Below are 12,948 nucleotides of genomic sequence, written 5' to 3'. Positions count from 1 at the left end.
TTGAAATTCGAAAGCCCGAGCATTTTTTTTCTTCTCTAAATTAGAAGATAAGGATCATCGTAGATCACAAGCTAACTTGAAAGTAAGGATTATTGTACTAACTTTCGAGCAACGCTTCATATAATCTAACAAATGTCTCAAACTTTTAAGATATTATTCAAACCGAAAGCAAATAATTAAAAAGAGAGGGTTGTGGAAAGAATAAGAAGAAGAAGGTGTCACAATTACAATTACAATTACTTGTCCTAAACGCAAACACTCTTAGTTTTTGACCTAACAGACCCGACAGTTCTTTACTAACGAATTACTTGGCTTTAATATTCAACTAATTAATTATAATACTCAATCTATCTGCCTTAACTATAATATTCCCCGCCAACTTTGACAAACACCCGAATGTCAAAGGTCAACACAGTCATTTCCTCTTCAATATCTAAATCTCAGTTACAAAACTAACCTCTTTGTCCTTTCTCTCTCGTCCAATGATTCTTTTCAACCATCGTAATGATTTTTTTTAATCATTTTCTATTTGATTGGTGGCAAAATATTGACATAAATATTAAATTCCAAAAATACTGTTGTATTGATGATGATATTCCAAAATAATAATAAAAAAAAACATAAAAATTCAATGCAATGAACTAATTACTGTGTGTATCCTATAACACTAAACATAAACAACATATTGATTCAGCTCGATTGATCCACCAAAGCTGTCTGAAATTATATGAACACCAAGAAAAAAAAAAAAAAAAAAAAAAAAAAAGAAANATGACAGTGTAATCTTATCCCTATGATCCACACAAAACACCCCCTTCAGTTCATGTCATGCAAACCCCCCCCTTCAATTGTTGATCTGCGAAAAAAAAAATCATATTAAATTGTTTAGGTTTCTAATAATTCATAAAGCTAATCTTGATTAAACAAATGGCTTTTCTCAAATCCACGATAGAAATCCAAAATATTAAATAGAAAAGGTTTGATTTTTAAAAAAGACTTACTGTAAAATTCTATTCCAGTATGATTCACTTGATTCTTCGTTCATCATAGACTCCAAAGTGTCGAAAATTGAAGGTGGTTTGGGGAAGCCACAAAATGGATATGTTCCACACTCAATTTGGTTCACATTTGAAGTTGAACCAGGCGACTCAGAAATCAATGGAGGAAGTGGATAATAATTCACATCCCCAGTTTCTAACCCAACCAACCCATTTTCAAAACCCGACCCCGGCGCCAAACGGGTCGAAAAATCTACCTGAAACTGGCTAGGGTTAGGGTTAGGGTCAGGGTTTAGAGGTTCGTTCATGGTGGTTGGGTTTAGAAGTTGGCATAGATTCTGTAGGACTTGGAGTTTGGCTATTTCTGCTTGCACCTTTAGATAATCGCTGTTTAAAGGATTGTTTATCCCATTAATCAACGGAGAAAGGTTGAGCAAATGGTCTAGGTCTGTTCTTCGCTTGTGAGTGTTTGGATCAATACCCATTTGGAGAAGCTTCTTCCTCAAATGGGTATTCCAAAAATTCTTAATTTCGTTGTCCGTTCTTCCCGGGAGATGACTAGCAATTTTCGACCACCTGAAAATTCACCATAACCCATAAGCTAAAAGTACGTTTGAATTTCAAATCATTGAAACATACCTATTCCCAAGTGTTTTATGAAGCTCAATTATGGAAGATTCTTCTTCCTTGGAGAAATTCCCTCTCTTAATATCGGGACGAAGATAATTAGTCCATCTCAACCTGCAACTTTTCCCGCACCGATTCAAACCAGCACGCTCCGGGAGAGCTCTCCAGCTTCCGTGGCCATTTTTAGCCACGAAATCGATCAACTTCTCGTCTTCCTCCGTAGTCCATGGCCCCTTTTTGATACCATGTTCATCACAGCAAGGAGATCGACCCATCTTCAGAGAGAAGCTCAAGAAAACAAAAAATTTGATAATTTTTGTTTAGGTTAAGGAGAGAGAGAAAACAAAGGTGGTTTTATAGACATTAAGGGATGAAACGAAGACGAATTTTTCAAAATGGTGATATCATGGGGTTACTAAAAAGTGGAAAACTTTAATATTTTTGCTTCCAAATACACGACAATTGAAAATCAAACCCCTTCTATTTCTTTTTTTCCAAGCTTAGCATACTAACAAACGAATAGCACCAAATTGTTGGATTAGGTATAGCCTTTTTTTTCTTCTTCTACGCTCGTTTTCCTTTCTATTTCCTCGATTTTAATGGCGTTTTCGTTTGAATTTTCATTAAAAAAGATGGGTTTTTTCTCCAATAAAAATTGTATTTCTAGAACGACAATGTATACATCAATGAGTTCTTCAACTCCGAACCTAGCCCCACCAGCGTAATCCAACTTTTATGTAGCTATTATCACCGTTGGTTGCTAAGGTAGAATTAAAAAAAGTTAATTAACATTTTAGCCTTTTAAAAAATATAAATGTTACATAATAACATCTATTTTAGATCTAATTATGATTATAATTTCTAATTTCTAACTAAGAAATTATTATTAATGGTAGGCAAGGTTAATCTTTTTTTTTTATAAACAAAATAACTAGAAAAAAAAAAAAAAAAAAATNGAAGGAATGGCTCACTGCAGAAGTCATCAATGGTGTCATTTTGTGATGATCTCATTGAGCCACCAACACAGAATCCATCTCTAATTCCCAAAATAAACTTTAAAATTCATTGCATTATTCAGTCCCCCTCTAACTGCCCTAACCATTAATAAAATTAAAAAAAAAAAAAAAAAAAAAGGGTACAAACATGATATGAATTTAATGACGGACATTACCCACGTACTTGAAACAAGTATAATTGGAATATCCGAGACGTAGTTATAGACAACACATCTTGTACAAACATGATTATGACACTGATACTTAATGCAAATAGATGCATTGTTTGACGAATAAATTTATGTTCAATTATAAATTTATTAAAAAATATGATTGAAATTTATCCGAGATACTGTCCAACAATTAAATATATAATTAATCTTATTTGTCAACTTTTTTGTTTATTTAATTATCTTATATGTACCAAACACTTACCAAATACTGAAGAATCGAGGATTTTAGCATTCCAGTTGTACTTCAGATGCAAACCCCAACTGCCATAACATTGCTTCATTTATCCATCAAACTTTCCCAATTAATTTTAATGAGAGCTTTCATTGACAACTTCTAGAACCAAACATTTAACTTCAACTATAAGCTTTTAATTTTTTAATTAAAATTTTCGTATTTATCGTGGTTTGAATATGTTCATCATACAATATTAACGCTCTTTGGCTCGAGCTTATTATCGAGTTAAAAAAAAAAAAGAGAGTTGGTAAGCTTTTATTTTAATTTTATAATATATAGTTTTTATTTATTGTAGACCTTATTTGGTTGAAGCTGCGAGGAATGAACACTAAAGAGAGGGACAAAAAATGTTGAATTTTCTTACGTCATAATGCGAAGAAATGGTAAATGTTAGCCAAATTGAAATGAATAAAATTTTTATGCAGAAGATTATTAATTGTTATAATTTGGATTTTTGGTTGATTGAATTATAATAATAAAACTTGGTCAAAGAGAAACTGGTGTGAAAATTGGGTTAGTATGGAATTAAAACCATGTGTTTTTAATTATTTTTAATTAGGTTATTTTGAAAATTCAAACATTCTATAACAACCTTAAATCAATTAGACTTCTAATTAATGATAATTAATAAAGTTGATATGATTTATTTTTATTCGCGATTGAATCTATAAATTTTCAAATAATTAACTTTTTATGAAAAAAATATCTATTAACTTTGATCTTGTTGGTGCTCGTATGCACTTCTTTTTGGTGTGTAAAGTCTCTTTTTGGTGTGAAAAGTCGATGCATCGTTCTTTTAGGTGGCATCATACCACTTCTCGCTTGGGCCGTTTGGGTGTGACACAATATAATGAGCAAAATAATCAGCATATCACCACCCTTTGTGAGTCACAACCTACTCTTTAATTGTAACATTGTAATAACTCAAGTCCATCGGGAGTAGATATTGTCCGTTTTGGCCCGTTATATATTGTCGTCAGCCTCACGATTTTCAAACGCATCTACTAGAGAGGTTTTCCTCACCCTTATAAGGAATACCTCGTTCTTCTTCCCAATTGATGTAAGATCTCGCAATCCACTTCTCTTTAAGAGCTAGCATCTTCGCTCGCACATCGCCTAGTGTCTAGCTCTAATACCATTTATAGCAACTCAAACCCACCGCTAGTAGATATTGTTCGCTTTGGCCCGTTACGTATCGCCGTCAGTCTCACAATATTAAAACAAGTCTATTAGGGAGAAATTTCCACTCTTTTACGAAGGAGTGTTCTGTTTTCCTCTCCAACTAACGTGGGGGATGTCATAAACGCTCTCCCCTCCTTTACTTTGAAGAATGTCATCATCTGATACACACTCATAGGATAACAACAATACTCCTCTTATATTAGTGAGCTGATGTCAAAAGTAATCTATCTAAACAGGTTATGCATTTCAGCATATTCTAGCATGATCATTGAGGAATACTATTAATCAAGGAAAGGGTGATGAGGGTTGGGTGAAGAATGTTATTAATCAAGGAATACTATCTCCATTAGTGTGAGGCCTTTTGGGGAAGTCCAAAGTAAAGCCATGAAAGCTTACCACTCAAAGTGGACTATATCATACCATTGTGGAGAGTCCTGTTCATCTAACAATGAAATACTGTGATTAGGAGTAGCTTGTTCTAAAAGATATTAAATATAAGGAAAGAAACCAAATATTTAATATCTGATATCAGAAAACTATTTCTTCGATTACAAATTCAAATATCAACTGCTTATGAACATTAATTTTAATATCAATCAAATGCTCAGTATATCTCTTACGAACAACAACAATAAACACAACAAAATGTTGGAACAATGATTCCAACACATCTGTATCTGTATAACACAGCACAATGTATACAAAAACAAGAAATATAGAGTATGTATAGCATGTATAGTATGTATTTATTTACAATCTGTATAAGACTGCACACACAAATTTATCGAATGCGATTGAGGTGAGCAAAGGGCTCTGTAATAGAGGATTTTGGAGCGGGTTTAGCCACTTCTGGAGTCCCAAACGCATGCCAGAATCTCAATGTCTCATCTGCTGCCGCCGAAGCCACAGTGCACCCATCTGGACTCTGCAAAAACATCACACAAGGGGCGATCAGGAGATATGCTAAGATCAAACACACCACAGATCATAATATGCTCATACTAGTTTACCTGAGCCATATAGAGAACCCTTGATGTATGACCAGTGAGCTCTCCCATCTTCACCATGGAAGGGTATTTCCAAAGAGTGAGCTGGTTCTGGGAGAACCCATGAGAGCTAAGCAGCTCCCTCTCGTTTTTATTCCACAGTAAAGCACAAACTTGAGAACCAGTGTCAACAGAATTCAAACATGTGCCAGTGTGGGTGTTCCAAAACTTAATGGAGCGATCGCCCGCGCCTCCACCTGATGCGAGCAGGTTGCCTTGGAATGGACACCAAGCAAGGGCCTTGACTGCAGAGGTATGATCTTCAAGTCTGTGAAGGTATTGGGTTGCTGAGTTTGAAGAGGCCATTGATCTATCCCAGATTTGGAGGACATTGTCATTCCCTCCACTTGCTAACTGTTGCCCTGATAATGACCACTTCAGTCCACAGACCTCTTGATCATGACCTCTGTATGTTTCCACTATATGATCTCTAATTCTCACATCGTTATTCAAGATCCTCCCATCCATTCCTCCAGTTGTGAGAATGTGGTTGTTCCATGCCAGTGAACCCACACGCATCCTGTGCCCACCTCTCAGAGTTCTTAGCTGCATCATCAAGCCATCATCCAAAACAATTCTGGTCAGCTTCTATAAAGAATGAATCAAAGAAATTCAGTTTTAAAAAGGATGGCTCATCAACAGACCTGTCGATTGGCGGTCGAATCCCACAATTGTACTTCAGAATTGTTCAACCCAATAGCAATATGCCGTCCATCGGGCGCCCAATTTACACTTGTCACAGGACCAACTTCATCATCAACCGTTACAAGTTCTGAAGTAGAGCCATCGGTTGCATTCCACAAGTACACAGTGTTGGAAAGAGCTATAGCAAGCACGTTGCTGCTGCCCCAATCCAGCAAGTTCAAGTAGTAATCATCAACAAGATCAGGAGCATCCAACGTCCTTTCAGAAGTCTACACAACAATATTCAAAATCAGGGAAATGAAAAGAAAAAAAAAACAGAATCGATCCCTTCTTCCTTCTCTTGGAGGAAAATTATCAAACACTTGAACTGCAACATACCTGGGGAATTTGGCGACGGGCCTTGACGGGTTTATCATGAGAAGCAGAGGAGAAGAACTCCTTAGGGATCATCTCAACTGGCGCGGGAGGTTTGTTCTTGAAAGCGAGGATTCGAGTTCGATTCATGTTCAATGTCTCAGCCAAACGCTTCTGATAAGCCTCCTTAGAGGGCGAACTAAACGTAGGGTTTTCCTTACCTTTCCTCCCCTCAGTCACCATGTAGTGCGCATAATCGAAATCCATCGCCGATCGATTCGGAATAAACCTATCCAACTGTAATCGAAAAAGGAATCGTTTCACACATCATCAGTACCTTGAGATACAAAAGAAAGGCAGGCAGAAATGAAAACCCTAATTCATCGATTCAGAACACAATTTCACATAAAAAAAGAAAGATCATTATTCAACTAATTGATTTCGATTTCAATTAGGCACAAGCTTACATTTTCTCGGTTATGCTTTTTGTGGAGATGCTGTTCTTGCAGTGGACAGCGCGATCGATTAGCGTTAGAAGAACTCAAAGATCCTGCATCCATAGCGTTAATTTCCCAAAAAACAAGAACACAAACAATTCCAACAAAAATAACAGAGAAAGATAAACAGATCACAAATTTAAAACCCTGCAAAACTGAAATTAAAGAAACTCGCAAGATCCACAATAATAGAATATCGACAGCAAAATCAAGAACTAAATATCAATTAAAAAAACGCTTGACTGGTTGATTATGAGAGTGTATTGCGGAGAGCGCTCGTCTGTAATTGTTAGAGAGAGCGCGAGAGAGAGAGAGAGAGAGCGAGAGAGAGAGAGAGAGAGAGAGCGAGAGAGAGAGAGAGAGAGCGAGAGAGAGGGGAATGAATTGTATTTCAAATTCTCGAACTGAGATTATATACTCGCGATTGGGAGTATAAATGGAAACTGGTAACGGCTACGTTTGAATTAGCCGTTGGAATCCACTCTGACTATTATGCCCTTCCGTTCCACTGTCCTCCTGCGTATTAAAAAGGGGTAGAAATGTTAATATGTCCAGTGAACCCGCGTATTACGAAAAGAGCCGTTGTAGTCCATAGGGAAATTTTGTTTTAATATAATTATTGGTTCTTTTTTATTAATTACATAAAAGTTTAATTCTCAAATATTAGCCAAATTTCATTATAGAAGGGAAAACAAAATGTGATTGGTAATAATATGTACAAATGTTTAATAAATAAAATATAAGGGTGCAAAATGAAAGGAAATAAATATTAAGCACCCAATAGAAAATATTTAATTTAACAAGATTTTTGGTTGTTGTTCTATGTAATGTAATCACGGTCTTTGCTGCTGCTGTTCGATGTCATTGGATGTTGTTGGATGTTGTTCAACTATCTTTCCATCTTGGATCACTGAGATTTGGTCACCGTTTTTAATGGTGGAAAGCCCATGTGCACCACTGTTGTTCTGTTCTTCATCAGCCTATCTAACGTTTGCTGAACCACGTGTTCCAATTCGACATCGAAGGCGCTCGTAGCTTTGTCGAGCAGTAAAATTTTCGGGTTCTTTAAGACTGCTCTCGCAATCGCTAGTCGTTGTCATTGGCCACCCGAAAGTTGGATCCCTCTTTCACCTACTTTGGTCGAATGAAGCTATGTGCATTGGCGAGCTTCACTGCTTCGAATACTTCGGCTTCGAAAGCTCCTTCTTTCCCATAGAGAATGTTCTCGTAAATCGACGTGGCGAAAAGAGCTGGTTCCTGTTGAACAAGGCCAATGTGCTTTCTTAGAGATTTGACACTCCTCAGCTCAATAGTACCCTCCACCACATTTAGCTCTTGAGCAACGTCACCCGACATCGCTGTCTGTCGATTGATCACCTCAAAAATAGATGCCACCCTCTAGTTTCCTTTCAAAAGGTCAGGGGCCAATGCCAAAGTGTCACCTATTGCTAATGCAGTTACAATCAAAACTATGAATGATTTCATAACAGATTTGAAGTTAGCAAGCCCTCGTCCCATTAAAACCGAACCGTACCTGCATAACGTATGAGCCCTTCTAATATTTGTGACCAATAATCTAAAATAGGTACTTAGATCACATACCACAATGCCAAGCCATAAGATGTAAAGATGAACTGAGAGACACCATAGATCACATACCACAGTGCTCTCCCATGATTCCGAAACGGAGATGCTCAACTACTATGCTCATTATAGATAATAGTACTGAATTTCAAATCTTTGAGGGAGATTGTTTATGAAGGACTCTCCACCATGGGTGATGTTCTTGTGAACAACAATGCTGCTGAACCAAATAAGCAGAGCTCGTGATAAGAAAATGACACAATCTATGTAACCGTCCAAACCTATCGCTATCGCTAGCCAATAATGTCCTCTTCATGTTCTTGTGAACAACAATGCTGCTGAACCAAACAAGCAGAGCCCGTGATAAGAAAATGACACAATCCATGTAACCGTCCAAACCTATCGCTATTGCTAGCCAATAATGTCCTCTTCGGACTTTTCCTTTAAGATTTTTAAAACGTGTTTGCAAGTGAGGTTTTCACACTCTTATAAATAATGCTTAGTTCTCCTCTTCACCGATGTGGGATCTCATAATCTACCCCATTCAAGGCCCAGCGTTGGCACTTGTTCCATTCTCCAATCGATGTGAGACCCTCAATCCACTCCCTTCTGGGCCTAACATCCTTGCTAGCACACTGCTTTGTGTTCACCTATAACGACCCAAGCCCACCGCTAGCAGATATTATCCTCTTTGGGCTTTCCCTTTCGAGCTTCCCCTCAAGGCTTTAAAACGCACCTGCTAGGGGAAGGTTTCCACACCCTTATAAATGGTGGTTTGTTCTCCTCCCCAACCAATGTGGGACATCACAATCCACCCTCCTTCGGGGCCTAGCGTCCTCGCTAGCACTCTTTCCTTCCTCCAATCAACGTGGGACCGCCCCCAAATCCACCCCCTTTGGGGCCCAGCGTCCTTACTGGCACACCGCCTCATGTCTACCCCCCTTCGGGGAAGGGCGAGAAGGCTGACACATCGTCCGGTGTTTGACTCTGATACCATTTGTAACGACCTAGACCTCCCTTCAGGGCTCAGCCTCCTCGCTGGCACTCCGCCAAAATTAAAATTAAAATTTAATAGAGTTATTATGATATTTTATAAATTACAGATATTGTCGGCTTTAGCATGTTACTTATCGTTGTCAGCCTCTCGATTTTAAAATGCATGCGTTGGGAGAAGGTTTCCACTCCCTTAAAAAGAATATTTCGTTTTATTCTCTAACCGTTATGAGATCTCACATAGTATCATAAAATTATTTTGGTATTGTCAGATGTCTTAAAAGTAAAACAAAATAATAACAAATTGTTGCATCATTAAGAACAAATCACATGCATTGTACCCTTTGGAAACATGACCAGTGAGGCCCATAGATTTTACCTCCACATTCAAGTAACAACATTAAAGTCAATGTCATTGCTTATATCCATGGGACACACCTACATCTTCAATTTTTAAATGTTCTTATTAACAATTCTCGGTACTAATTTTTTATGCTGCATTTATTATAATTCCTAAAACACCCCTTTTGAAATTTGATACTAAAAGTTCACATAATATAGTGCTTAAGAAAACTAAAATGTTTTTTAATTAAAAATGTTTAAAATTAATATGTATATTTTTTATTTATATTTTGATTTCTTAACCCTAGCGTGTCGAAATTACAAATTTAAAATAGAACACTAAATTGCTACAAAATTGAGAATATTAAAGCTAAATTCCATCAAAATTTAATTATTATTAACCAAAAGATTTTATTTTTAATAAATAAATAAATAATTCAGGATTTGAAATTTGAAACAATAAGTGGAAGGTTTCAAAATACTGAATAACAAAGGGAATAGGCTCCAACGCCTAACATCACAAGTAGCTTCTGAGTACAGTGGGATCCACGTGGACTTAGGACCACAAAAAAAGAAAAAAAAATCCTAATCATCAAATATCCAAAGCATTAGGAAGGGAATCACATCATGACACGTGGGCCTTACCCACTCCCCATCAATTCCTTAGCGGACACTCACACACCTCATTTATTTTTAAAATTAAATATTATTTAATCAATCAATTTATAAAACAATTAAAAAGAAAAAGGAAAAAAGAAAAGAAGAAGAATAAAGGCTTTACCACCGGCCGACACTCGTCTATTAAAATGCACCAGCACTTGCCTAGGTTGTCCTCTTCTCTCTATCTTTTTGTTTATTTAATTCAAGATGACTTTTTTTATGAAAATTATAATTATTCCCTAACGAGAAAGAATACAAAAAAATTGTTTTAATTATTGAATAAAATGGCCCACTTCCTCTAAATAATTATTGCTACAAATTAAAAATTTACATGTCATCTAATAATCCTTAAAGACGTGGATAAAAACTACTTTAATAATTGAATTTAAATAAGTTAAGTAATTACATTATCAAAATTATATTTATTTGAAATATATTTTATTTTTATTAAGTAAATAAGACAAATGAATGATTTAAAGTAATGCTATTCATTAAATGGGGACCCGTCGGTCCCTTGTCCGGTAAGGAACAGAATTATCAAAATAAAAGTATCTACCGACACCCAGCCTCAATTATATTACTAATTTTATTTTAATAATAAACCCATCGAAGAAAATCCCAAAAGCTAGAGGAGATATGTGGAGGGGCAACCACAAAACTAAATAGGCAATAAATGGAGGGCTTAAAAATAAATTTGATAGAAAGAACCTGATACCGTCAGCGACTACAGCATTTTCCAGCTGGCGTCTCGGCCCTTCTCTCAATGACATAACGGTCCGATTCGGAAAATCGAAAATAACAATATATTGCAGCTGGATTCCATTTTCATCTCCGACGCGCCGGGAATTAACGCGCCGGGGATAAAGCGGCGCGTCATGGTTTTGCTTTCTGATAAACTGACAATTTATTCATTCTTTGTTTGTATTAAGTTACAGAAGTGCCACCGGCGCTAGCAGAGGCAAACAAAAAATTGAAAAAGTAAAAGAAAAGGAATAGAACAATTTAATCTGACGGAGTATTTGATGAACAGAAGCTTTTAATTTAAAAAATAGTTACGAGAGGAGCACGCGCCGGCATGAGAAGCCGTGAGGCGAAAACGAGGTCGGTGAGATTTTACCGGAAGGTTAGATATCGGTAATGCGGAGTTTAGAAATCGGCGAGTTTCCTCGGAGCGCGAGATCTCAGAGAATGTGATTTTTCGATCTCTTTTAGGTTACGGAGACTTTGAATCGCTAGGATGTTGCCTTTCTTCGGTACGATAAGTTCGTCTCCTTCGGCTTTGATTTCTGCCAGAAATTCACCAAATGAAGAGATTCAAATTCAGAAATTAAACAGATAATGCCTCAATTCGCGAAATCATCAACTACATTATACCTAAATGTTCTGAAGGACGCTTGAATCCATGAAACTGAGCCAAATCTGAAACGATTGAAACAGAATATCAACTGAAACGATCGATTAGAATCAAACTAAAGCGAAGTACAAAGCGATTGTCGATTCCGATGGGAGGAATTGCAGGTACCTGACTGCGAAGGACTGTGCGAGAAGATGTAAAGGATGAGGAAGCAGATAATGGTGAGGATAGGGATAGCATGAACGAACTTCTCCTGCCGCTGAGGAGAAGGCGTTGGAAATGAGAATCGGAAGGATTTAGAGGCTTTATCGTCGTCTTGTCCGTCGTAGTTGAGAATTAAAGAAGAAGATGGAGAGTGCTTGTTGCGCTTCTGATCGTCGGCCGGAACTGCATCCGATTTGGCTCCGGCGCCATGGCCGTGGAGCTTGGAAACTGGTGAACCTAGAGATTGCCTTTGCATCGTAGAGAGAGACAGAGAGAAGTAGAGAGAGAAGCGATGTTGCTCACTGAAAGGAGGTCAGTACCGTGATAAACTTTTTGTGCGAGTTTTTTCCGTTTGGGCCTCGTGACGTTTAACTCTTGCAATGACACCCCCAAATTATCTAATAATTCTTATTTGCACCCATCATTTAAATTATTATTCTAGTTTTATGATTTGTTTTTTTTTTTTTAAAAAAAAAATTTAGTCCATATAATTTTTACATTGTAATCTCTATTTTTCAAACATTTATTTTTTTATACCATTTAAACTATACCTTAATCGACATTTTCTTTAATATTTAAAATATTAAAATGTCATTTAAGCTAATTAATATTGGTAATTTTGTTTTATGGTAGGTTTTGTTGGTACTCTCTAATTAATTATCGTCTTTTGCCATTTAAAGAACCTGCGAAAAAAAAACGTCATAAATAATAAATTATTTATCATTTAGTGACACTAATACCTGATATTTGGATAGATTTAAATAGAAATAAAATAAAAGCTTTAAAAACTAATAATGGAAATTACGTATGTAATTAAAATGGTAATATGCGTAATTTTATATCATGTAATTGGACCCAATATTATATAATACAAAAAAATTCACATAAAATATTCCTTTTTTAATTATTCTTATTTCTTTCTTTGTTTTAAAGGAAGAAAAATAAATAAATGCTCTCATCTTTTGGAAAATAATCTGAGTCGTAGGAGAAAAAAAATTC

General features: G+C 36.3%; 3 protein-coding genes across 3 annotated transcripts; all 3 read right to left on the bottom strand.

Annotated features, from left to right (window-relative positions):
• Nucleotides 1–997: 997 nt before the first annotated feature.
• Nucleotides 998–1,900, bottom strand: LOC111794967 (transcription factor MYB41-like). The gene is made up of 2 exons (XM_023677187.1): nt 1,638–1,900; nt 998–1,574 (listed from the first exon to the last, which is right to left on the bottom strand). Exons 1-2 carry the CDS (start codon nt 1,898–1,900, stop codon nt 998–1,000), a joined length of 840 nt encoding a protein of 279 aa, XP_023532955.1.
• Nucleotides 1,901–4,860: 2,960 nt separating this feature from the next.
• On the bottom strand, nt 4,861–7,190 carry LOC111794358 (cell division cycle 20.2, cofactor of APC complex-like). The gene is made up of 5 exons (XM_023676319.1): nt 6,783–7,190; nt 6,340–6,612; nt 5,961–6,230; nt 5,281–5,862; nt 4,861–5,195 (listed from the first exon to the last, which is right to left on the bottom strand). The coding sequence occupies exons 1-5, from the start codon at nt 6,873–6,875 to the stop codon at nt 5,052–5,054; spliced, it is 1,362 nt and encodes a 453-aa protein (XP_023532087.1). The 5' UTR covers nt 6,876–7,190; the 3' UTR covers nt 4,861–5,051.
• A 3,880-nt stretch (nt 7,191–11,070) lies between these two features.
• Nucleotides 11,071–12,319, bottom strand: LOC111794686. The gene is made up of 3 exons (XM_023676794.1): nt 11,914–12,319; nt 11,766–11,810; nt 11,071–11,677 (listed from the first exon to the last, which is right to left on the bottom strand). The coding sequence occupies exons 1-3, from the start codon at nt 12,203–12,205 to the stop codon at nt 11,538–11,540; spliced, it is 477 nt and encodes a 158-aa protein (XP_023532562.1). The 5' UTR covers nt 12,206–12,319; the 3' UTR covers nt 11,071–11,537.
• Between the last annotated feature and the right edge of the window lie 629 nt (nt 12,320–12,948).

This window comes from Cucurbita pepo, chromosome LG05 (assembly GCF_002806865.2).
Source record: "Cucurbita pepo subsp. pepo cultivar mu-cu-16 chromosome LG05, ASM280686v2, whole genome shotgun sequence".
NCBI classification, from domain to species: domain Eukaryota; kingdom Viridiplantae; phylum Streptophyta; class Magnoliopsida; order Cucurbitales; family Cucurbitaceae; genus Cucurbita; species Cucurbita pepo.
This window is presented reverse-complemented; position numbering and strand designations above follow the sequence as displayed.

Excerpts from the sequence above, each read along its gene's own strand:
- LOC111794686 (XM_023676794.1), bottom strand. The coding sequence starts at position 12,205 with ATGCAAAGGCAATCTCTAGGTTCACCAGTTTCCAAGCTCCACGGCCAT. Across the intron at positions 11,811-11,913 it reads GCACAGTCCTTCGCAGTCAG|ATTTGGCTCAGTTTCATGGA; the intron begins GTACCTGCAATT and ends CAATCGTTTCAG. Across the intron at positions 11,678-11,765 it reads GCGTCCTTCAGAACATTTAG|AAATCAAAGCCGAAGGAGAC; the intron begins GTATAATGTAGT and ends AATTTCTGGCAG.
- LOC111794967 (XM_023677187.1), bottom strand. The coding sequence starts at position 1,900 with ATGGGTCGATCTCCTTGCTGTGATGAACATGGTATCAAAAAGGGGCCA. Across the intron at positions 1,575-1,637 it reads CATAAAACACTTGGGAATAG|GTGGTCGAAAATTGCTAGTC; the intron begins GTATGTTTCAAT and ends GTGAATTTTCAG.
- LOC111794358 (XM_023676319.1), bottom strand. The coding sequence starts at position 6,875 with ATGGATGCAGGATCTTTGAGTTCTTCTAACGCTAATCGATCGCGCTGT. Across the intron at positions 6,231-6,339 it reads CCCGTCGCCAAATTCCCCAG|ACTTCTGAAAGGACGTTGGA; the intron begins GTATGTTGCAGT and ends ATTGTTGTGTAG. Across the intron at positions 5,196-5,280 it reads GGGTTCTCTATATGGCTCAG|AGTCCAGATGGGTGCACTGT; the intron begins GTAAACTAGTAT and ends ATGTTTTTGCAG.